This window comes from Poecilia mexicana, unplaced genomic scaffold, assembly GCF_051168715.1.
Source record: "Poecilia mexicana isolate PSO_F unplaced genomic scaffold, ASM5116871v1 scaffold_22, whole genome shotgun sequence".
NCBI lineage: Eukaryota > Metazoa > Chordata > Actinopteri > Cyprinodontiformes > Poeciliidae > Poecilia > Poecilia mexicana.
Genome location: NW_028263391.1, coordinates 6,315,996 through 6,341,722, shown reverse-complemented (window position 1 = coordinate 6,341,722; position 25,727 = coordinate 6,315,996). Strand labels below are relative to the sequence as shown.

At 40.2% G+C, this 25,727-nt stretch overlaps 2 protein-coding genes across 3 annotated transcripts in view; one reads left to right on the top strand and one right to left on the bottom strand.

The window, feature by feature from the left end:
- Positions 1–203: 203 nt before the first annotated feature.
- On the bottom strand, positions 204–14,999 carry atl1 (atlastin GTPase 1). Its single transcript, XM_088002505.1, has 13 exons — positions 14,818–14,999; positions 12,941–13,191; positions 11,175–11,309; positions 8,824–8,928; positions 8,583–8,633; positions 8,332–8,388; positions 8,081–8,173; positions 7,813–7,951; positions 6,799–6,926; positions 6,655–6,711; positions 5,538–5,609; positions 5,009–5,440; positions 204–2,581 (listed from the first exon to the last, which is right to left on the bottom strand). The coding sequence occupies exons 1-13, from the start codon at positions 14,849–14,851 to the stop codon at positions 2,468–2,470; spliced, it is 1,668 nt and encodes a 555-aa protein (XP_087858631.1). The 5' UTR covers positions 14,852–14,999; the 3' UTR covers positions 204–2,467.
- A 960-nt stretch (positions 15,000–15,959) lies between these two features.
- map4k5 (mitogen-activated protein kinase kinase kinase kinase 5) overlaps positions 15,960–25,727 on the top strand; it is a 36,201-nt gene continuing 26,433 nt past the window's right edge. Inside the window, exons 1-3 of one of the 2 annotated variants that reach the window (XM_088002344.1) lie at positions 15,960–16,384; positions 16,756–16,982; positions 23,150–23,207. In XM_088002344.1, coding sequence (XP_087858470.1) covers positions 16,875–16,982; positions 23,150–23,207 — 166 coding nt within the window. In that variant the 5' untranslated portion in view covers positions 15,960–16,384; positions 16,756–16,874. The remainder of the gene's footprint in view (positions 16,385–16,755; positions 16,983–23,149; positions 23,208–25,727) is intronic. The other variant, XM_014994192.2, reaches the window with a different exon arrangement.

Here is a 25,727-nt window from a genome sequence, read left to right as displayed (position 1 = left end):
AAAATCCACTATAAATTTAAAGTAATCTACCCTACTTTGAAAGAAAAATCAATCTGTTCAGACAAATCACTAAAAGAAAAAACCCCTAAATAAATGGCAGGTATATAAATTTCTCAATCAGGAGTTAAATCAGGATGCTGCATTTGAAAACTAGATTCTCTCCAAATTATTCTATAAAAAAAAAATCACATGTGAAAGGTTCGTTTTCGTTAATTTGGTCCAACTTTATTTATCTCTTGGTGACAAATTGCAGTGTGCTGAAGCCAAACAGCTAGTTTGAAAGATGTCGACTTGTTTAACACTTGCCTTTAAGCGTAGGAGAGGGATGATGTGGGGAAAAGAAAACGTTAAAAGTGTTTTCTATCTCATTCAAAACAAAAAGACTTCTCTGACTCATGAAAAGGAACACCTAAAACACTCAACGTACGGGATTTTAAGAAGCAAAACGATCCGATTGAAAGCCTCCTTGATGCTGATTACACCCTGTGGAAGACTGTAGAAACCAAGCAGTGAACTCAAAGCATCCACACACCAAAAAAAAGAAAAAAAAAAAGTCTGTCACCATCAAAAAGCTTTGTGTTTACGACGAATGTGAGCTCGAGGCTCCTCTTGTCACCACGCGACTGAGTTTTTTCGCTCAGAGGGTTCAAGTTACGCGTGTTAAAGATGACAGATGAGATCTGGAATGAGGAGCCTTTTCCCAAAGCCGGGCCTGTGGCCACGCCCGGCAACATCCAGCTTTGATTCCTCTGCGGGCGCAGAACGGCTACATTCCTGGGATTTGCTGGAACATTCAGCGAGAGACAGAACAATGGGTCCGTCGGCCTCCTGTTTGTCATGATAGACGCTAAACACACACACACACACACACACGTACACAACCTCTCGACCTCAAAAGCCAAACACACATGCACTGGGATAAAGAAGAGATGCTGCACAAATGCGAAGCTGCAAGCGGAATAAAAAGATGAGATGATGATGATGATGATGCCAGTCGTCGTGTTCTGGGAACTTGAAACTGTTGCTGCATTGAAACGCCTCAACTTCTCCTGGAGCATTTTCAAAACATACAGTGCCTTGGAAAAGCTTTCACCTTGAAACCTTTCCACTTTTTGTCACGTTTATAACCACGTTCTTCAATGTTTTTTATGATAAAATACCAAAAAGTGTCAGAATTCCAATTGTAATTGAGGAAAAGGTTGCATCTCATGCAAATGAAACATAACCAACTAAAAAAATTAATAAATATGGCAAGTAGTGCACTAAAAGTAAAAATATTTCACTCAACAGGAAATATTGTGCTGGGAGTGTTAAATTATGCAAAAGTTCATGTGCACGGTAGTGGCAGCATCATGCTGTGGGGATGCTTTTCTCCAGCAGGTTATAGGAGGCTGCTTAGAATTGATTCAACTCAATAAAATGAAAAAAACAACAAAAAAACAATGTTATTAATCCCTAAAGAAAATTCATAACAGAAGCTATAAGACTGGAAACTGAATTTCACCTTTTAGCAGGTCAGCTATTCAACACAATAGTGCATATGAGGACTAGAGGGACCTAGTCAAAGCCATTGCCACTGGGCAATGACTTTGAGAATCGGTGTGGCAAATTAAAAAATTGATCTTCACAAATGCTCTTCATCCTAGCTGATGGCGCTGCCAAGAAAAGAGGGGAAAATGCAGCTGAATAGCAGAAAATGATAGAAAGTCCCAATAAAATACATTGAAGGTTTGTGGTTCCAACATGACCAAAATCTGCAAGGCACTGCATTGCCTCCAACTAAGACCGTTAAGACCGTACCTTTGTGTGTCTGGATTTACCCAGGCTGACACAGATGTAAAAAATAAAAATAAGACAAAACATTTACATTTTATGGCACAATACCACTTTGTCACAACCGTTAAAACATATAGATATATTCTTTTAAAAAGTATACCTGAATTCTGAGCTTAAAGATGAGAAACATCAACATGCAGATAATGCTGCTTCATTATTCAACACACTGTACATAATTTGGCCTTTTGCGGATCTTAGATATAAACAGCACGAAACCCTAAAGAACGGAACGTTTGTCACAAGTGGCTATTTCAATAAAGTCAGCAACACTTTTTTGGGGGGGGGAGAAGAAGAAGAATTGCCCCGGCATTAAACGACTGAGAAATCTTGTGTGATATGAAATAAACAGCAGACTCGGAGGTCTCCTCCAGCTGAGTGCCCAGAGACAAAAAAGGTGAAAGACGACGGTGAAAGACTGGCGCCCACGCGACGACTGACGCCCATCACCGCGGCGGCGCTCCGACATTTCTGATGCATGAACGTTGTAAAGTTCAATATAAGGATTAAAGTAGTGACTGGATTTGTTGGCCGCAGCAGCAGCCGACGCCAGAGTAAAGAAGTGCCCGACGGGTGAGGAGGATGTCCATCCCAAACAAAACAAAACAAAAAAAGAGTCCCTGCTGCGTCGTCATCAGTCCTTCTTCTTGTCCCGCTCCTCGGCGGCGTCGTCCGCGTGCGCTCCGGGGAAAGCGTGGTGGTACAGGTGCCGGTGATTGGCCGCTACATTGTACAGCTTGTGCAGAGCCTGGGGACGGTAAATGAACAGTTAGTTGTTTTATTCAGAAATGACCGACATCACGGGATTTGCTTTGCTTAACAGGAGAGCTGGTGACGTGAACGCAAATAATTTATTTACTTCCGCATTTAAGCTAGCGATAGAACAAGCAGCGATGCTTCTCCTGTCTTCATTAGCTAGACAGACGGACAGATATTTCCCTAAAATACAAAGATAAACGTCTAATTACATGCTTCATGCATACTAAGTAAGCCTGACATGGACAATAAATAAAAAATGAGCATGCTTTGTGTGTGTAGTCAGCTTAATCTTTGTACAGATGCTGGCTTTTAGCATTACTGAAGAGTCGCCATTTTGAAAAGTGGCGAACATTTGAAAGTGTAATTAGTTTGCACTTTTTTATTTTACTAAAGTCTTAGCTGGCAGTTTGCCTGTTTTTCCTGTCTGTGTCAAAATAATATGTTTTGAAGTAAAATTTTGTTTTGTTGAGCCTTCATAATCAATTGTAGTTACTCTTTCAGTTGTTTTCTGTAATTATTTCAGATATTTAAAATGTCCTCCAGTTCCAGTGTTAAATGTTATTTGGAAATTATAATTTATTGAGCTTTCTTTAGGGTTTACTTTTATTATTTTGCCTTTATCAATGCACCAGTTGAAGATGGCCTCAAAATGATAATATTAATGTTTATCAAAATCATTTCTGGGATAATTTATTGTCCAGTTATAGCAGGTTTCAAGAGTATTCAAGCATTCTCACCCCGTTAACCTTTTAACATTTTGATTTTACAATCTGATATGTTTTCTTTTTATTATTTTTTGCATGATTGGTCATCACAACATGACATTTTGCAAAATCAGTCAGATCAATTAGATACCCAATTAGATTTAGGTCTGGCCTTTGACTGGACCATTCTAACACATGAATATGCTTTGATATTAACCCTCAGCTGGATGTTTTCGGTCATTTATCTGCAGGAAGACGAACCTCCACCTCAGGTTCAAATTTTTTTTTTTGCAGCCTTTAGCATGTTTCCTTCCAGGAAATGCCCACAGCATAATGCTGCAACCACCCTTTTCATTGTCAGAATGAAAAAATTGCGCCCATTGATTTTAATAAGTGGCATCTGAGTAAAAGTTACATTTTTACAGATAAAATAACGGTAACTACTTGTCATTTTCCTTTTTATTTCCCCAGTTTCTTCATAGGAGTGAGAAAACCTGCATCCACCAAGCCAAAGAGCAGAGATGCCACCTTGTGGCTTTCACACTCTTGCTACCAGCAGACAGTGTGAAAGCCAGCCTCAGCTGTGGCATGGGGGGCGCACAAGGCAAGACATGTTTATGGAGCAACAAGAAAGGACATGATTACCTACACTAATTTAGAAAAATAAAAGCAGACACAAACGCGAGTCGTCGTTGGGTAAGCAGATGCTTTAGCTCTCCTGGCTCTTCGGAAAAACTCACCTCATTCGTGCTCCCCTGCAGAAGCATTAAGAGAGATAAGCACACGTAAAGTAAGTGGATAAGATGCACAACTAAAACACAGATTAAGCAACAACGAAGAGGAACTTAATCTGGTCGTAAAATGGAAAAAAGGAAAATTGTCAGTATTTCCAGACTTTATTTCCTTTCTTATTGTCTAAATATTCCTCCCTTTCTTTCTTTCCTTCTTTTCCTTTTTGTGTTCTTCCTGTCTTTCCTTTCTGCTGTTCCTTTCTCACTTTCCGTGTTTTGTTCTATCCCTTCCCTCCCTTGAGTTATTTATCTCCATCCTTCCTTTTAACCATTTTCACAGAAACTGTATGCACCGAACCCAATGTAGGATTTACTGCCACCTAGTGGATATAAATTGTGTGTTTGCTGATAATTTGTGTTTTTGTTTTTTTGTTTTTTTCTGACCACAAATGAATAAACTACAGAACCTATAATTTCATTCCTTGGCAAAACACAACAAATATCTCAGTCAAATGCAGCTTAAAATATGAATCTTTGTTGTTGTTCTTTTTTAAAATCTTCAATCACAAATTGGATCTATTTGGAGAAATCGATACATTTTTATTGCAAATTGCTTAGTAGAAATGTAGTTTAGACGATGACCAGACTTTAGAAAGGGGCAGTAACCCAGGGCTCCATTTTTTTAGGGGATGTGGGACACAGATTTTTTTTTTTTTTTTTAAATAAATGCATGTTTTGCTGACTTTGCACTTTATATAAGAGTCCACTATGAACATTAGCAATACTCAAGTACATAATAAACCCACCACCATTAGCTGCTATAATCAGTTCTTACCCAAATACGTATAGAACTACCTATTAATTCACTGTAATTGCATTAGAAAGGAATCTTTCTTCAGTGGAAGGACGACCAACACGGGTTCCCACACCCTGGTAGATCCAGTCCCGCTCAGAAGTTTGGATTCAGTGAGTTTCACCCACCTGGTCCCACAGCGCCCCGGCCACCTGGTCGATGACGGCGCCCAGTTCCCTGTACTCCCCGGAGTAGCGGATGTAGGCCCAGGTGCAGAGCGTGATCAGCGCCAGGCCCAGGATCATGTTGCACAGGCTGGCGATGATGTCCACGCCCACAAAGCCCGTGATGCCCGCCGCCACGTACATGACGAAGATGACCACGAAGAGCGTGGCCGGCGTGCGCGCGGCGTGGAAAATGTTCTTGGAGTCGTTGTGCTTGATGTACTGGACGAACACCTCGTCGATCTCGCCCTCCAGCTGCTGCAGGTAGCGGCGGCTGAACTCCTCGCCGCCCATCTTCTTGACGCCGCGGAAGAGCTGCAGGGCCTCCTCCCTGATGGCCCCGTGTCGGTTCTGCAGCTCACTGGGGGCCAGGAAGGGCCGGTCGCCCCCACAGACCTGTTGGGGGAGGGGGGCAGAGAGGCATGTGGATTAACGGGAAAGGAAGTTGGGAATTTGGCGCTCACGTTTACCCAGGCTGCTCGTTTCCACCGACCTCCTCCATTTTTTTGTTGTACAGATCCTTCGCCGCTGCGACTGCTGCTAAGTTGTTGGCCTCTGCTGTAGCCTGAATGAAAACACAGATTATACAGTGAAACACAAGATGAGGCGCAATGCAATAAATCCAGAGAAAAAAACAACAACGGTTAAACACGGAAAATATAGAGAACATGTGTAATTAGACCAGGGATCTCCAACCTGCAGTTCTTTGGATCTTCCTGAGTAACTTTGGCAAAAAAACAACAACACTGATTTGTTTTTTCATAAATATACTGTAGACATAAAACAAATACATTTTTCGATTGTAATAATTGTCCCAATTTTCCACAACATAGTGACTATAAAACAACTGGTAATATGTTGTTTTAACTTTACTTTGAAAAATTTTAACTATGCTGAAAATTTTGTACATTTCAGAATCAGAACTTCAAAATTCTGACTTTGATTTCAAAAGTTCATAGCATTCAGACATTAAGTATGTACAATTATACATTAGAGCAGATGACTTTTATTACATCGAGTTAAAGTCCTTAAAGGGCCGGTTGTGGCAGAATGTTTAGATAATCCTACCTATTAAAATATTATATTTGGATTTAAAAATCAACAACATTAAAAACCTTTTCATACTGATGTAATTTGACACTATACAAATAAAAAAATTATTTGATTCACTAAAATAATATTCAAGCACACAAGTGTTACCTTGATGGTCTATTTAAACGGACCTCCAACATATAGAGGGCCGCAAAAACTCGATATGGTGGACCAAATTTGGCCCGCTGGCCTTGAGTTTGAAATATGTGGTTTAGAGAAAATCAAATAAAGAATTTTTTACAGTGTTTTCATAACGTTTATCAACACCCCATAGCAAAACAACTGCAAAAATGTTTTATTTTAAAATGTAAAAAAACAAAAAGAAAAAAAAAGGTTCTTTAAAGATTTTCTTTCGCTCACGTTTGTCAAAACATTACAACCAGCCTTTTTTCTAAAGATGATGCTACATTTGTGGCTCTAAAAAAGTTTTATTTAGTTGGACTGTCGTCAAAATGGCTCTCTCACTTACACAGGCTGCAGACCCCACAGTTAGACAAAACAAGCACATAGAAAAGTACCTGCAGCATCGACTTTGGATGAGGCAACTCTTCACCCTGGTAAATCTTAATGTATGCCTGAAGCATGAGGAATAAAGACAGGAGGTGAGGAAACTTTCCGTACGTAAAATACAAAGCTCTCGTATCCACTTGACTGATTCTGACCTTGAAGTACTCCAGCAGGCCTCTGCAGGTGATGTTGCTGCCGTTGATCTCCTTCACGTCGATGTTGCGGGGGCTGAGGATCCAGGGCACCAGGACCTTCAGGTTGTTGATGAACTCACCATCAATCTCTAGAGACGAACAAACAGTTTGTGATATAATCTGGTAAGAGATCATTCATTTATTTTTTGCTCTCAGTGTTTTATTTTGGGTATTTAAAAAGGTTGCACAATTGCAGTGCGAAGTGTTCTGTGCAAAATTAAAGTTCATGAGTCGATAATTATCCCATTACCGATATGTTACTTGAAAATGGTCTAAAAAAACAAAAGAAAAACAGTGTTGGCGTTTAGCGCAATAATTTCTCTGACATACAGCAAAATTTAATATCATGACAGGTGAAGTTGTTTTAAGTCTTATTATCTGAGAGTCTGTGTGTAGGAAGGAATGTTTTAACTGTGTTAAAGTACAAGTCGCTGCGTCATTACAGAAGAAAAATGAAAACGAGGAACAGTGGGGAACCTTTCCCACCAAAAACACTCAAATGGCTCGTTGACGACTCCTCCAAGAAGAGAATTTATTATGACATATAAGGTGCTACAGACAATTTTTATATCTATTTTATAACCTAAAGTTAGAGATTAAAATCAAAGTTTTGAGAAAAAAAAAAGCAAAATCCTGACATTAAAGTCTACAATTAGCAATCCTAATCCTTTTCCGTAGTTACAGCTCGTCTCCAAGTGGCAAAACGTGACATGCAGACATCTTCCAAGTTGAGATGCAACAATTGAAATTTCCTGCCCGATCACGATTTTTAAAAAACCTGAACTGCTGAGACCAATATTTTTTCTTTTTTGTCTGAAATGTCGATAAATACAACAACAAAGATGCTGAGTCATCAACAGTGAGGTGACGATTGCAAATATCGACCGATCTGCCATTTCCAAAAAATTAAAGAAATCCACCAGCTGATTTGTCTGGTTGCAATGTCCCTCTAAAAAAAAAAATATGACGATGTACCTTTAATTCTTCCGTCAAAGTGAGGGTTGGTGGCCACCTTGAGGCCGGGGTGAGGCATCAGGAAGCAGTTGATGTTGGTGAAGCAGGAGTGGATGTGTTTACGCACGTTCTGAAGCTCCTCGTGCTGGTTCTCTGAGATCTGCAGCAGAAGCACACGGTTCTGGTTCTACGTCTGATTTAATTAGCCCAGCCTTATTAGCAACAAGCTCATCTCATTGACATCCAATGTAAGTTTGTGACTAGGACTGTGGAATCAGAAACAACTGGCCTTCAGTCTCTTCTCCAGGAACTTCATGCCCCCCTCCTGTCCGTAAGGAAACTCGTATGGAAAACTCCAGTCCCGAACCAGGAAAATCAGGGACTGGAAAAGAAAATAAACCTGTATTTAGCTCTGCACAATAAGGTCAAATTTAAAATAATTCTTCTCTTTCAACTTTATTTTAACATGTAAAATAAACCGTGTTTAATTTAGTGTAAATTTGTTTTAAAGCATCACTTCATTGGAAGCACGTTTAATACCTGGAAAGGTTTAAGGAAGGTCTCCTCCATCGCTAGTCTTCCATACTCAGTGAAAAGCTGAAATAATAAACACATCATCAGTGATGATTTGAAATATTTAATTTCAGCTCCACACTTTAAGTTACCAATAAAGTCTGAGTTTGCTTGATGATAAACCATGCTCATATTCAATTTCAATTTCAATAGAAATGCTCATTTTCAAATGATAATGTATTCCAAAACTTGCCTTATAATGTTTTTGTTTTTTTTACCTGCAAGTGCTGGAGGTCATCCTCTTGTACATTCTGTGATATATTGTAAACCTAAAAGAGACAGTTTCCTTACTGTTTCGATATGCTGGGAACATTTAAAATGCTGTTGTGTCAGAGCAAGAGAGGAAAAACAGGAAGTGGTTTTTCTTTTTTTTAATTCAGGGTACAGCTGTTCAGCTGCTTCCTTTGGACCTGCAGACCTCACCGCCCGGTGCTCTCAGACGGCACTAAACTGTGGTACCTGCATGGAGCTGATCATGGTGCTCAGGGCGAACACAGTGGCCGAGTCCCTCAGCGTGGATTGGCTGTCAAACGTGCCCTGCGTGTCCATCAGCAGCACGGCGACCTGTGTCATCAGACACGAAAAGAAACTGACCCGTTTGTGTGTCTGATTTTTTCTACGGTCACAGATGTGGAAATAAAAACAAAACCTTCAAATAAATTCTTGCAGTTCTAAAATTTCAATGGACATTTTTAGAAAATCCAATTTATTCCACGGGGAGGAAAAAAAACTATCCTATCCAAACTCTTCTGGGAAGGTTTAGAGGTCTGCTTAGGGGAACATCTGACCATTTTTCTAGGAAAGCATTGGTGAGGTCAGACATTGATGTTGGACACTACAGCCTGGTTCTCAGTTTCTGTTCTGACTGATCCTCAAGGGATTGTATCAAGTTGAGGTCATACCAATAAAGATTGTCCAAAGCAAACTCACTCATTTGTTTTTGTGCTTTGTTTGGCAGCCATGTTGGTACTAAATGGGCCACCTCCAAACTGTTCCTTCAGCATGAAGACCATACAATTCTCCAGAATGTCTTCCCATGGTTGGTTTGACGGGAATTACGTCTCCTTTGACACTTACATGGAGATGCTCTTCAGTTAAACTGCAATATTTTTGTTGCGATCATTTACACGACACCTGTGACCGGAGTCTCTCACACCAACACGTTTTGAAACGAGGTCTCAGAGTGAAACTTTTCTGTAAAACTCTCCCCGGGATGTGTTGAATCTCAGATACGCAGAACGCACGACTGAAGAGCTCATTCTGCGCATGAGCAGGCAGATAACAACAAAAACAACGGTGCGTATTGTACTGTCCTGTGCTAATTAGCCTGTTCTGTTTAACACAGTTTCCGATAAGAATGTGTGACATTTACCCTTCATTCGGCGAAGACTGGTTACGGTTTTCAGTGAGGTGAGATCTAGTGCGGTGGAAGATAAGGGTCAAAAACGCATGCGGGTTTGATGAAATGCTAAAATCACAGCGCCATCTAAATGCCTGGCATGACTACTACAGCTGATTCAAGGAGTCTCGTCAGTACCGTCTAAACATGGAACCTTTTCCCCAAACATACGAAAATACCAGCAGTCTCATGGCAACTACCAAACGCTGTCTAATCTATTAGCTAGCCCAACAGGGAAGAAGGAATCATGACTGCAAAACACAAATCCCTACTACACTAGAGTCCGGTGTTGGAGTTCTTTACAGCACTCCATCCGCCACTTTGCATCTTTGAATTGCTCTTGGAGATGTAGAGCCATGGCAACCCGTTAATGAAGCAATGTTCCTGGACTAATCTGAAACCCACGTGAAGCTTATAGTTATCCACTCTGCACATAGTTGGTAACTTCTACACACTGGTCTGCATGCGGTTTCCAACATTATTGTTTCCTCCATGTCTGAGTTCCTAATGCTCTTCAGAGCGACCTATTCTTTCTCAAATATTTGCAGAAGCAGTCTGAATGTCTTGTTGGTGTCTTTCATGCACCTGTGGGTGTCGAAGTGGTTAAAACACTCGAGTTCAGTCATTTCGAGAGGTGATCTAATACTTTTTCAACTATATGTTCTGCTGACTTTGTTTTTTATCATAAGAATAAGACCTAAAGATGCCTCTTTTTCATTTTACTGGTCTTTTCTAGTCTATGATACAGAAAAACAGACCTGAATTGACTTAGAATTGTTCTTTCTGTTTCATCAGAGATATAAATGTACTGAATTACAATTACAATTACAGGCCCACAGCATCACAGATCCCCCACCGCACCTAACCGTAGGTGTGTGGTGCTTTTCCCCAGTCATCCTTCATGTCGTACTTGACCCACCTTCAGAGGTTGTTGCTCAACCTTCGTCTCATTTGACAAAGTTTGACTTAAACGGCCAGCAGAGTTTAGTAAACTCCACATATGAAGGCAGGACAGAAACGCATCAATCCCAAACAACCTACAGCAATGGTTGTTATGGAGACTTGGTGAACCATTCTGTACTGCAGCACTTTTCTTTTCCTTTACCTCCCTTATCATCCTACTCATTAGCGAGAAAAATATGGGTCCCTGTCCAGCCGAGAAACAGGCCTATGTGTCACGTCATAATAATTCCCCAGGGAAAGTCACGATTTACTAATTAGAGGTGTCTTCAGTGTCCGATTCAGTTCCCCACCAAATTCATCCACTCGCATTAAAAAGCCTTTTCTTTTTTCCTCCTGTGTGCCATTATGCTGCTGCAATAAAAAATGAATTTATTTGAAGGTTTGGACAAATATTACTTTGCCTGTCCCTGTTTGTCCCTTGTTGTTTTGTGGAGGAATTTATTCTGACCTTCCTTCCGTCTGGTTTGTCCACCAGGAAGACCTCGCTCCAGATTTGGATCCCGGTGGTTTCCCTCTCTGAACCCCCCCTCCAGGAGAAGCCGGTCAGAGGCTCGCTCGCATCTCCGAGCCAGTTTTCAGACGACTGAGCGGCAGAATGTGGCAATTTATTAGTCAGACAACGCTTGATCTGCTGACAAGTGGCATTCTGTTTCAGTTAGGAAAGATTCCAACAAAACAAACTTTATGTGCAGCTAAAATGATAAACTAGAGTGGGAATGAGCACTGGGAAAGAACAGATTGTACCCACACATCTGGTGAGGCTGTGAGTATGGAGTATACCCTAAACCCATCCCTAAAAAGAACAATATGCAGAGAACAAATACATGAATTTTCTACATTATACATTTCAGTCTATTTTATTGGGATTTTATATGATAAACCAATGTATAAAAAATGTAACAAACCATTCAGATTTTTCTTTATAAATTAAAATTGGGAAATGTTGCTATCTAACAGGATTTAGAAAAGCTTAAGGAAAAGTGTCCTCACAGCCCAATGCTTCCACCATGTAGGTCTGCATTTATGTGGCCTACAAATGCAGGTCACACTTTTCAGCAAGGAAAACCCGGAATCCGTTTTAGTCCTCTTTGTATTTTTCCACCACTTTTTGTTGGTCTATCATATAAAATCCAAATAAAACACTTTAAAGTTTGTGGTTTTGCTATGAGAAAATGTGAAAAAGTTTAAAGGAGCAGTATTGTGCATTTTTCTATCGCATAATCAAGTAATGTTTTTAATTTCAGATGTCAGAGAAATGCTCTATACATCAAATATGACTTAGAGACTTCTTATTTTATTTAATACTTTGAAATTGGGCCTATGTCTCTTTAAAACTCATGTTCTTTCTGAAACTCCTATAATGAGCTCAGCAGATGGAGAGTTCAGTAACACTTTATTTGAAGTTAAGCATAACAGGTGTTATGTTCGTGACATAACACCTGTCACGAATATAAAGAAGTCTTTATGAATGTCTATGACAGTTGTCATGAAGTGTCATTCAGTAAATAATGACACTTTTAATGCAAAGTTGCTCTAAAAGTTGCATTAAAAATCCATTAAAAGTGTCAACTTTGCATGATTTTGTAAATTATGATAATTTAATGCAAAGTTGGCACTTTTAATGGACTTTCAATGCAACTTTTAGAGCAACTTTGCATTAAAAGTGTCATTATTTACCAAATGACACTTCATGACAACAGTCATAAACATTCATAAAGACTTCTTCATGTTCATGACAGAGGTTATGTCATGTTTATGACAGTGTCATGTCAGTCTTATGCACACCCCTTCAAATAAAGTGTTACCCAGAGTTCCTCCAGGTGTATGCTAATTGCTGCTGGCTAGTATGAAGGAGCTGAGTGTGAGGACTGATAGAGGAGGAGGAGCTTTGTCTCGAAGGCGGAGCTAGGTCTCCCCAGGCGTTTTGCACAGCTAAATGGTTGCCATTTAGCTGAATGGGAGATTCAGGGATTTCTCAAACATGCATGAAAGAGTCGAAGCAACACTCTAGGTATGTTTTTGATAATGGAATAACATTATAGCATCAATTTTACATAATACTGCCCCTATCAGGGGTGTGAATACTTCTGAAATATACTATGAAGTAGAGGTAGCGGAGCGGCTGGAGACCAATCGGAGAACACTTTGGGATATTTGGTAAACCTTTATAGGCCAGAATTTATTTTTACCACTTCAACAAGGAGTCGCACTTACATGGTTGTACATGTAGCGCAGCATGAAGTCCATGAGGAAGGACTTGCCCTTGCGGAAAGCCCCCGCCACGGAGATGGCCACCACCTCGCGGTCCCTGACCTCCTCGGACAGCAGGATCCGACTCAGCGCCGCCTCGTCCAGCTCGAAGGTGTGGTCATCTTTGACCAGCAGCACCTGGATGGGCCGGGCTCGTCCGTCCGGCTCCTCCTCCTCGGAGCTCCACTCATAAACATTTTTGTCACTCAGGGACCCTGAAGGACAAATCAGAGGAGCGCGAGGAGAGGACAGGGTGAGCTCAACGCGTCTCTGCGACGAGGCGACCAGAGACGCGTTGCCGTGAAACTGATAGAAGAGGCAGCAGGTTCTGTCCGCTGTGATGACAGGCCAGACCTAGCAGTCCATTAAGTGAGAAGGCAGGAAAGACAAACCCCCGGTTTTGCAAGCGATAATATTCATTATACTGAATCAGTCCACTGTGTCCGTCCAATCTGCTGGAGCTCAATGAGATCATGAGGGGTAAAAGGTTTCCGAGCAGCAAGGAAGCTAACATATTTACATACCATCCAGACTTCTTAAATAACTCAAACAGCTCGGATAGAAAGCATCTCTTAAAAACAACATATCTGAGATTATTAATTGGATTACAATTTGGACTTTGACTAGGTCATTCCAAACTAATGAGCTAAACTTACATTGTAGGTTCAGATATTGTTTTTTTTTTTAACCCTGTACTCTGTTTACAAATTAGTTAATTTCTGCAAACTGGATTTTATTTATGTCTAACAGAGTAAAGGGAGCTCAATACAAGGCGTACACCACATTTTTTCTGAATTTTACACACACACAAAAAATCACGAAATATGCACCACCTTTTCCTTTGGTCTATTGTGTAAACTAACATTAGATACATTAATGTTTGTGGCTCTTACATGATGAAAAGTTACAAAGGAAGACACTGTAGCTATCTACCACAACCACCCAGCCTGCGCTTCAGGAAAATGTGGTCTTGCCTTCCAGGAAGTGACTGGAAATTAAAGTCTGGCTATAGCTCCATGTCACAAAGTAACGGCCAGTGTTTTGGGTCGTGTTGTTAGACGTGACACAGAACAATTTGATCGTACAGGGAGTAATTTGATCAGCCGTTCTTCCGCTTCTTCTCTGTTTGGTTTCCCACTGCAGGGGCCTCCTCCTAGGCCCCAGCAGACGACCTGATCACGCTGCTCCTGCCACTGCCCTTAAAACTGCTGAAGACGTCAGAAGCTGAATTAAGTGGGTCAGAGCGGCTCAACTCTGACAGCAAACAGCAGCAGCTTTTCATCTTTTCCCCTCGTTTCTCACACAGGCCTCTCCCACTGCCCCCTCACAAGCTGGTTGGACTCTAAAGTGATGTCAGAGATGGATGCTGGTAACCACTGTAACCCTGATGATGGCAGCTTAGGGTAATGATGGGAATACAGATTTGGGATTTCTGATGCAAGATTGTATCCATTTTACCTCAAAGGCGTCACGTGGCTTCAGAAAAATTGAACAGTAAACTGTAAACATTGCGAATAAAATTGTGATTTTTGGGCCTGCAGAGGCCTCAGCTGTCCCAACAGAGCGTTTTCTGTCAACCAATCACCGCATTTCATCTATGTAATGGTATTATATATACATTTTTTTTAAATGAACGTGTCTCGTTGTGCCTGCAGAGGCCAACCGCAGCACGGTGTTTTCTTCCATACCAACAAGGTGCAGATGCCGAGACATTAGAATACACGGAACAGCTTTGGTCTCAATGTCCCGAAACAAAAACAAACCGAGCATATGACAGCCAGAGCGCTGCATCGTTCCCACCCTTTGTGTGAAATATCAAATGTTTTTGTACGTACACTCACCCCAGCTGTCTCTCTCGGGACGGTGTTTCACCATGATGCGGTCCTGTTATCCCCAGGCTCGAAGCGTAAATGAGCGACCCTAGTCGGTAGTCATGAGCGTACAGAGCTGGGAGGATGCCCTTATCTCCAGCACAACGACGTTCCTGTTGCAGGAGGATGATGGTGCTTTTATTCACCGCGTGATACGCTCATCTCGTCGCCAGAGGGCGCTGCTGTCTGTTGTCCCAGCACTGAGCAGCGAATGGAGTCTAATTAAAAATACATAGAACTGTACACAAAGTGTGCATTATGTGAAAATGCCTCAGTTATATATAAAAAAAATCGAATATGTGCTTTGCAGTGGTGAACAATTATTTTTATAAAACTGCCCATGCAGTTTATAGTTTTATCGGTAGGTGGCGACATTGCCCAAATGTTGGAACCTATGCTGCCTTCAGAGACATAACGGAGTTTTTTATGTGATAGGGAAAGGGAAAGGTCCTTATTTCGTCATTTAATCCCTTTGTGGTTTTCTTCGTTTCTGGCACATGGTCCTTCGAACTTTCCTTGAGAACATTTCAGACTTGCTCTGGCAAACAACAATTTAAAGTAATATAAAATAGTTTCTATCATCAGGAGGTGGATTTCACAGTCATTTCAGTTTCATCAAAAATAATCTGTTATATCTGGACCAATAATAAATAGCATGCAACACAAAATCATAAATAAATGTTAACTAGATGTGAGCTTTAAGAATTATTATGACTAGCAACGTACTAATTTTTTTAATATGGATTTTAATTGTGACACTTTTGCCCTTGCATAACAAACTGGTGTGCGTAGTTACAAAAACCTCTGTCTATTCACTCTATTGGTTCAAAATGAAAGTGGTGATGGACGAAACTGAACGAATTGACTGTAAATTAAACAAAACAAAAAAATAGTATGTCTTTAAAACAAAGATGTAATTTATTTAATTAAAGTTGAAGTCCATGTTATTGTGGCGATCGCATTTTATATAAATTATATAATCATTGTCGTGTTTTGTATGAGCAATAAGCATTATAGCAATTCAGGTATTAACTAGCGAAAATTGCAAGTTTTATATGTGGATAAGGATATACGGTGTTTAAAAAAATCACCAGTCTAATTTTTATTGGTACCCTGAATGCACCGTAAGACACAGACCATCGGCAGCACAGATTAGCAGGACACTGTTGCTTTAGAAGAGAGCGTTTTCCCTAACTAAATTCTTAAAACAGTTCATTTATTACCCCCGTGTGACGATGGAGTTCAACACATAATGTCGGAGCTTCTTTAAAGCTGCCAGCGGAGGGAAATGACATGTCAACGGGGAAACTTGGGGCTGAGATTTCTGGGGGGATTGAAGTAAACTGTGACGCCTGTTCTGCTCTGAAAGAGACGGAGTGAGCTGCAGCCAACTGAAGTTTACTACTGTTTCCTCGATAACAAAGGAGCAACATTTTTACTTTCTGAAGCCTTTATTCGACGCCACAACAATAGTTAAAGACTCGGAGGGGATTCAAAATGCAAGACGGAGGCATTTGGTGCGTTTGCGTTGAAAAAGGTAAGCCCAGTTTGAAGTTAAAAGCAGGCGGAGAGCTAAGCTTGTGTGTTAGCTAGCATTAGCCTATGTGCCCCGTCGCTAAGCCCTTGGCTGGCTGTGGCTATTTGCTGGAATGTCCACAATTTTCCTGGTAAAAGTATCGCAAAGTGATGCTTATAGATCGAGGCTGTTATAAAACAAACTCCTTTGAGCTAGAATTGATGACTCAACTGATCTTATGTGCTTGAACTACTGCGCCGCTAACAAAGAGAAATGTCACTCTAAGAACTCGTGTTTTATAACACTTGTTCTCTTTAAAGGAGAACGCGTAGTGGGATTAAAACTTTAATTTAGCCCTCTTAACACTTTCCCAAACTTTGTCTCTGCGTCAGGACATGAAGCTCAGAGAGGCGCCGTCTGAATAGCATTGGTCGAGACTGTCCTCCCAACCACCCACAGCACGTTTAATCAAGCCAACTAAATGTAAAGGATCCCTCGGTTTCAAGCCACCATGGATATCTATCCCCGGCCGAGCGGCGAAATTCAGAGGAGGAACCCCCAGCATGACTTTGAGCTCATTCAGAGGGTGGGAAGCGGAACATATGGAGACGTGTATAAGGTAGGCTCAATTTGCTGGTTCCCACAGTCTGTCACAGGAGCTGGAGATGGTGTGGTTTACCTAGTTCGTGACTAATCAGCCCATATAAACTGCGTGCTGTTTGTTTTTGTGAGCCATTATTAACATGTGACAACCACATTTGACTTTAGTGTTTGACTGAAGCCCAACATCCGTGTTTGTCCTGCAAAAGATAATTATGAGTATGGCTTCATTAAAATTGTGAGATTTTGGCTACATATAGTAATTTCCAGTATTATTCTTTTTTTTTAATCTTCTGCAATTTATGGAGCAATTAGCTGCTTAGCTAGTCGGCTGTTTGCTCAGGTAGAGCCTGCAGTCATTGACTTTGACAGACATGCTGTTTGCAGCTTGCGACTTTAAAACTGTGTTACAGGAAGTGCCACATTTAGTTTCCAGACATTGTTTTAAGACAAGAACCTTTTACAAAAAAAAATTTGCTTAATTCTCTTAAAAAAAGTGGGAGGACTTTATGGACACTCCACACTTTCTGGGACATTATTTAAGGACTTGAGTTGGTAGCAAAAATGTTGAAATAGTTTTTATTAAATCATTGTATAATGTTGTTCCTTAAACTGGTCATTGCATTTGATTAGTCGTTATTACTAAGTACCAAATGTTTTAGTAAATAATTAGTGTTTAGTTAATACTGACAGCTAAGGTTTCGCTCTGCAGGAACATAATGTCGCCAATAACCTCTGACATTTACGTTACATATAGGCAAAGTGCTGCCAAGAAGATCTGATGGAAATTTAAAGGCAAACAATGACACTAACCAAACCGAAGTAGTCTGCAGTTGTTGTTTTCTTTTTATTTCTGAAACTGTGACAGCGGCACATGTTTGCAAACCATCAGTGTGACATTAAAAGTCTGACTGAACTTATGTTTTCTCACGAGTTTATTGGTTACTTTATACGACGTCTTTTGAGCTAGTGGGCTGCGCAAAAACCTTTTTCCACACATCAGTTAATCGTACATTATAAAAATCAACTGAGGTGTTGTAACCTAAAGTGCGGAAACGTTTTCTTTACCTCCTGGACTTGTTTCAGCCTCCCTGTTTTGACAGATCAGGAATTGTCCATTAAAAATAACTACAGACAGAAAATGGCGCATCAGATTTCCCCCCACAGTTATTTCCTTGAGTTTTATTTTCCTGGGCTGCCCCTTGCTTATTTAACCAGCTACAAACTCGCTGACCATCTGATCCAGAGGTGAAAGTACAGCCCGCCTGTCATGGCCTCTCTCCATACAAAGCTCCTCTGGCCAGCTCCCTGCCCGCCGCCGCCCCCAGACAGGCCACTGGTGGAATGTAGCGCCTGGTATTCACACTGAGCTCCCAGGCGGGACGGCTGCAGCGGGCTGAAATACGATCCAGCCCGTCTAAACACGTGCTTTACTAAAGGGTGTGTTCAGAGCTAAAATGACAGCGGAAACACCTCAAATAGGAAAAATGTCCCCGTTTAGGCTGGCTTGCACAGATCTGTCCCAACCTTTGGATAGTTACTGCAGACTTTTAAAGATGGCTGGGATGCTCCGCAGTAATAAGAACCCAATAGGAAATAAATGGATTTTGTTCAGCCTGTAATGCAGTCGATATTTCTTAAATGTTGGAGCAGGGACATGTTGACATTTATGCTTCTTTACTTCTTTTTTATTTTTTAAAGATATACTTAATTTTTTTTGTCAATAGAAAATGTTTTTTTTTCCATACAGTACAGGGTTTCCTTCACACACTGCAAAATAAAAGCTGCTACATCTTCAAAATGAGGATTTGTTGTTGTTTTTTTAAGTATGTTAAAACAATGTAAAGCATATATACAAACCATAAGCAGAGTTTGAAATTAATCTAAATAAATACCATAAAAAAATTTACATTGCATTGAAAAACCAGCAACACTAGGCAGCCAAGATGGTGCCTGGCTACTGTGTGCTGCGCTGCTCTCAGGAGTGAAGTAAAACTAGAGACAACCATCTGAAGTAGAGGCTAAAAACATTACCTAAGGAAGGTTGAGCTGAATTCATTTTTCGTTCAGGCTGTAAAAACGACCCTACTGTTAATTTATGTTGCTTTTTGAATGACAGCAGCATAGTTAATTAATATAGTTACGGCCTTCCTGCGTAATGTTTCAGATACAAAGGTTCCCTGGTATGTAATCAGCAGCGTTGTGTCAAACGTTGTGTTTAATATACTCCGTTTCACTGAAAACAAATCTGTGAGGGAACAGGGTCATAAATGAGCACATTCAACTGAGAGGCGCAATATTTCACCTGCTCCACGGATGAGTGTGAGCCGAGCAGGCAAGGTGTACCTCAGACGTCCACACAGTTCCTTTATTTTGTAATCCTTTCCAAATTAAAGTGGAGTGAAAACAGGTGCAGGATGTCTCTGTAGTTGTTTTTTTTATTCCGTGAATGTGCCGAACTGCCTGGATGGAAAACACAGCAGTGGTTGGAAGGCATCTCGGAATATAAGTCGCACCGAGAGATGAAGTTCTAGAAAGTTGTCAAGTGTTTCAACAACAATTCGCTTGTCAAAGCAACCCTTCAAGTAAGCTGCTTAAAGATGCAGAAAGAGTAATTCACCGTTTCTTCATCAGAGCTGTGCATTCTCACAAGCGTACATGTTCCATCATGTACAGTCAGTGTACTTATTAATGATACACGTGTCAGGAAGCCTTGGTCCTGCATACTAGATACAGAGATGAGACGTCAGGACTTATGCAGAATACATTCAGAGGTTTGTATTTATTTTCACAAAGCGTAGGAGATTCCAGCAGGCAAGTAGAGGGAGAATCATCCAAAACCTGAGAACTTCATTTTATCCTGTCTCGGGACAACAGGACTGAAAAACCTGCGTTTTATTGTCCCCTTCTTTGAATTTTTTATTGCTAATTAAATTGGCAGGAGAATTCCCTACAGGTGATCTGAGCTTCACAAATCTAGAAGCTCACCAACGTATCACTCCTTTTTCTGTGAACACGTCCTGATGGGTAAAATGAGACTTAACGTCTTCTCGGAGATTGTTGAAATTTTGTGCATAACAGAATCTGTGAGCCAGAAGGCAGTTTCATGTGAGGTTTGCGCTGTTGCAGCTGCTGCTGTTATTCTAACTAATTTCTCTTCTGCAGCTTGTGCATAATCATCTGGGTGGCTACGTCTGGCTGTTTCTCCCATTATTAATGATTGGCTACGTCTACTGCTGTTAATGGGATCTGAGGATAGGGTGAACGTTGTGCCAGATTAATTCAGTTTGCTGCTCATTTGTTTAATAAAGTGCCAGACTCATGGCATTTTGGAAGGTTTTCCAATTTTCTGTTTTGTTTATTTTCCTTCTTCTAATTTTCTCCTTTGCACAGAAGCATTTTGTGCGACTGCAGTACCTGTCTCCTTAAGACGTGTGGAAAATGTTGTTGCATGTTGCACCAACAGCATGTTCTCACAATATTAATATTTTTAATCATTAGCCACCCTTAGTTAACAGTTTAGATCTTCTTTATTTACAATTAGCTAAATATAAAATCAATGGTTATCTGAATTTTTATTTTTGCTGACAGACTGCTGTATTGCCTGGAAGTTTATTTTACAATAAAGCGCCAGCTAAAATCTATACAGAATAAGTTTGTATTTCCTAGAAAGTAACAATTGACTGTATAATTTTTTTTCTAATTTTGGCTCTTCCACCGTCATATGACGCCTCGGCAGTCCCTTACAAAGGAGTTCATTGCTGCAACTTTTCAGTTACTTTGGTTTTGTTACTATTTGCTAGAAACATCAGCACTGTAGCTAAAACCAGCAAAAATATAATAAGAGCATTTTTGGCCAGTTTTTTACATGTTACTTTGGTATTGAAAATAAAAAGAAGCTATTGGCGAATTGCTAATTGTAAATACAATAATGTTAATTCTAAATTTGTCAGGAATTGGATGTGAAATGAGGAACTGAGTCTCGAAAGACTCAACAGTTCACTGATGAACATAAACGTAAAAAGAAAAAGTAAAATTTTTCCAGAAAAGCTTTATTACAGTCATAGCAAAGTGATTGAAATAAAGTATTAAACAAATGAGTTGCAGTGACTCTAATCTCTTGTTGCGCACGGAGAAGCCAATGAAACTATTTTCTTCTCAAGTCTGACACAAAGATTAGTTTCGTCTAGAGTCTGTTGCACATCGTCCTCCTCCTCGTTCCATCAGTCAGAAGACATTACAGGTTTCTTCTAAAAGCGTCCTGTCAGCTGCATCTCTTACATGAACAACAATTTCAGAACTTCTCCTTTCCTGCTTCAGCTTTTTTTTTTTTTTTCAAGTTGCTTACTTCAACTTTAGGAAGTGTAAAGTGAGACACAGGTTGCAAACAAGTGTGAAGTTACTAAACGCGCATACTTTAAAGCAGAACTGTCTAAAGGTTCCAGCGTAGGTGAAAAAAAATTGTTTCATAGCTGTGCAGACATGCAACAGAGCAATGCATGACAATCTGAAGGCCTCTTTTTGTTAATATATTCATTTTTTTGTTGCATTTCAAAGTGTACTACCAATTTATTTCCTTTGTTTGAATCTGGTAGGTGAACAACAGTGATGAACGTTATCCACACTGGATGGGCTTGGTTTTTTTACGGTTGATTTAGTTCACTCCCCATCACTTCTCCTCATGGATTAGGGAGCCTCTCATCTTGACCTGGATTCACAAGACCCACATCCTGCTTTGACACAGAAATTTCACAAGGGATGAGTAATTGTTGGGATGAGCGGTGGACCACCGCGATGAATTCAGGCGTCAAATGTATAAAAAAGTCACACATTGAACATTATAATTTGCATGTTCAAAGTAACCTTAGCAGGATTACTATTGCAACAACACATTGTGGTAACACTTTATTTGAAGGGGGGTGAATAAGACTGACATGACACTGTCATAAACATGACATAACACCCGTCATGAACATGAATAAGCCTTCATGAATATTTATGACTGTTGTCATAAAGCGTCATTCGGTTAATTATGACACTTTTAATACAAAGTTGACATTATTCAAAATGTCTTTATGACAACTTGACATTAACCAAGAAATCATTACTGTTTAAACTTTACCTTTAATAACATAAAGATACCTAATTTTTAAAGTGCAATCAGTAATACTTTTATAACAAATTTATATCAGTAATGATTCACACATGAATTCGGACCAGACTTTCTAGAAAAACAAACTAGAGCTTCAATAAAGCTGATTAAACAGGACTTTAAGGCCTGCACTCTTAAAAACGTATGGAGGAGCAGGACCATTAAGGCATTTAAAGGCCAAAAGAAGGATTTTAAAATCAATTCTTTGTTGCACTGACAGCCAATGAAGGGATGACAGAACAGAAGAGACGTGTTGGTGTTTGTGGTTAAAAGCGTTTTGAACAAAGTGATCCCAGCATAGAGCGAATTGCAGTAACCTAGTCGAGTTGTGAGAAGAGAGCCAGGATTTTATCTCCAAATTGTGTTTTGACAAGATGGGTTTTAGCTTAGCAACCCGACGTAACCGGAAGAAACTTTTCTGCAAAACTCTCCTGGTTGTAGTGGTGTTGAGTGAGGCTGAGGTTTTAGTGTGCAGAAGACTTTTATCACTTTGCACAGAAGCAAACATCTCACCAAAATGACATTTCATTTTAATGGTCATTACGTTTTATTGGCTTTATATTGCTCATGTTTTATTTACTCGGTGAGTTATTTAAAAAGGGAAAACAACAATGTGAAACCTTTCTAAACGTCCTTCAATTATAGTAAATTCCTTTCATTGCATTCTCCTTCTCTACTTTACAGCTTAAGCAGCGATTTCTGAATTGATTAATCTGCTGCTCAAAGCAAACATTTGGTCCATAATCCTCCTTTCATCTGATCCTGTTGGGGGTCACCATGATGCATCATCTGCCACCATTTGCTCTATAATGTCGGGTAATGGTGAAAAATGTGTGTCGCATCCAAACGAGTCTCATATCCAACATGTGGCATTAAGACAACTCTAATAAACTGAATCGGTTTACATTTTGTAATTTCATCATCATATGACTCAATTCTAAAAGCACCAATATCAACCAAGGTTCTGTGTTGTTTTGTTGTTGTTTGTCCCCCTCTTGTTGATTTGCTCCCAACTTTGGTCGTTTGTCTTTCAGGCTCGAAATATTCAAACGGGAGAGCTTGCTGCTGTGAAGATCATAAAGTTGGAACCAGGTAGGAGTCGATCGTTATCTTTATATGTCTGTTTTTTTATCACACTGAACCGTTAAATTATTGGTTGTTCTCCTTCTAAAGGTCTGAATGTGTTTTTTTTTTTTAACAACTTGAATTAAATCCTAGGGATGTCTTAAAAGAGTTTACAGGGTGTTACAGCTTTAATTGTTATCCCCGTAAGAAAGGAAAGGTTTGACCTACAATCACTCTATTTTGTTTTGTTTTATTGTGTGTGTCTGATGGGGTACAGGAAGACATTTATGACCGTGCCCAGCTCAGGGTCTGTGCCAGTAATGACCCAGTGACAGAGTTAGTGTGATCCAGATTAAAGGGATTACGAAGAAGAGCTTTGCACCATAGACGTGCAGACAAAACCGTGCTGATTACCGGCCAGGAAAGGAAGAGATTCACTTCTCTGTTTTTGGTTTCATTCATCTCGGCCCGGTCGGTCCTCCTGTGGGATGATTAATGTGCTTTGTTTAAATTACACACTTGTTTTGTTTCCTCTAAAGCCCGGTTGGATTAAATTATTAAGGTTTATCTCTTTCTTGATAAGATGGAAATAAATAGTAATTTGACCTAAAATAATAACATTCTTTCGGAATGTGTTTTGGGAGATCAAGGATCCGCATAACTTAGTGAATTTTATGGCTTTCTAAAAAATATTTTGCATTACTTTGCAAGGCAGTGACTTTTTTTTTTTACACTTAAATAGCCTGCCAATATATTAGCCTCATCAAGTCTGAGCAGGAGACTCCGCAGGCTTAACCCAAATTTCCTTGAATCAGAATCTTCATAGTGTCCAGTAGGGCTGTTGTAAACGAATATTTTAGTAATCGAGTAATCTATCGATTATTCTTACGATTAATCGAGTAATCGGATAAAAAAAATTATAAAATGAAATATTGGTAAATCTGGCATAATACCGGTGTTACTATCAGATATCAATATCAGTCCAATTTTTCATATTTGAGCATCCCTAACAGTTGCTTTTTTGTAGTTTAGAAAACTAACCTGTAACAATAATAGCTCACTTTCTAAGTTAACCAGAAGAAAAGTTATAGAAAAATCTGAAATTCTATTGAATTTAATAACAAAGAGGCAGGCTCACAAATATGCTTATAAAAAATGTCTACAATCCAGCTTTTAGTTTATGTATTCATCTTCAGTGAGTTTAATAGATTAATTAAACTCACCTTGCCACCTAACCTGTCACGCTTTGGGTTTGAAAATGCGGGAAATGCCGCCTGGAGTGGGAGGAGAGGGCGAATGAACGAACATGGGGTGGAGGGGAGGAAATAGACCAGCGGACTGACGAACCGTTAGACCGGGGGACGAACACGGGGGAAGCAATACGGGATATTTACGACACCTTCACTGGTCACACTCAGAAACTCATCTACCAGCCATGTACGATGCGCTCCGCCACCCGTTTCTTCAGACCGGGATATGAAATTTATTGTGCGGTTCGTCGGTAAAGCTACATTTACACGGTAAGCATCAGCTACTCAGCCGCCCGCCTTGTTCAGTCTATCCGCTCACCTCAGCGCTCTTCCCGCCGTTCGCTTTCAACCAGCAGCCCCGGAGGAGAAATGCTGCCGTACTCCAGGCATTCCCCCAGTCATTTTAAGGATGCTTATTGGTTCCTCAAAAAACGATAAAAAGTCGGGCATTATCATCAATCAATAAAATCCCCACGGGCCAATCTTGAAGATTGGACTTTATGCCGCTGAGACTTAGCTTTTGTCAACAACTCAGAGGCGGAAGTGAGAGCTCCGCGCAACCCAAATGAAGTCCCGGCCGGAACACGGTGCGCTAACTAATAAAACATAAATTAACGAAGCTTCGAGGCAGGTAAATTTTCCTCGAGGAATTTTAGTAATCGAGGTACTCGAATCATTCGAGGAATCGTTTCAGCCCTAGTGTCCAGTCAACCTTTGTTTTTTCTTTCTGGTTTATTTCCTCCCACCACTGAGTCTCTTTATCACTAAAGTCTGCCTTTTCTGAAACTCAGCAGTGTCCTTCTCTTCTGTGAGCTGCAAACTTTCCAGAAGGAGAACCCGCTCCAAGAGAGCACAACACAGAAGAATACAGATATTATATTTCATCTGTGTGTGAATCTCACACACAAGTCAGTGTTGCTTTAGCTTCTCATTGTTCTTGTTGATCCTTTTCCCCTTTGTGTTTTATTGCTCACAGCTGTTTTAGGGTTTAGCTTGTGCTGCTTCCTTTCCGTCCGTCAGTCAGCAGTTCTGCGACATGTTCTTGTTTTGATTCAGTTGCATTTTGTGATTTAGCGGTCTTGTTTACATCTTTGAATCACCGTAACTGAGGCCATTGGTGAACACAAGGTGTTGCTGGAGAGAAAACGGTACCGTTACACAGCAGCAGGAACATTTGTAGACTTAAATGTAACGCATTTAAACTTAATTCTGCATGACTAGATTGAGTTCAGTTCAAAACAATACCGTTGTTGTTGTTGGATGCCTCATTACTGGATTACCTCCCAACTCAAGCAGT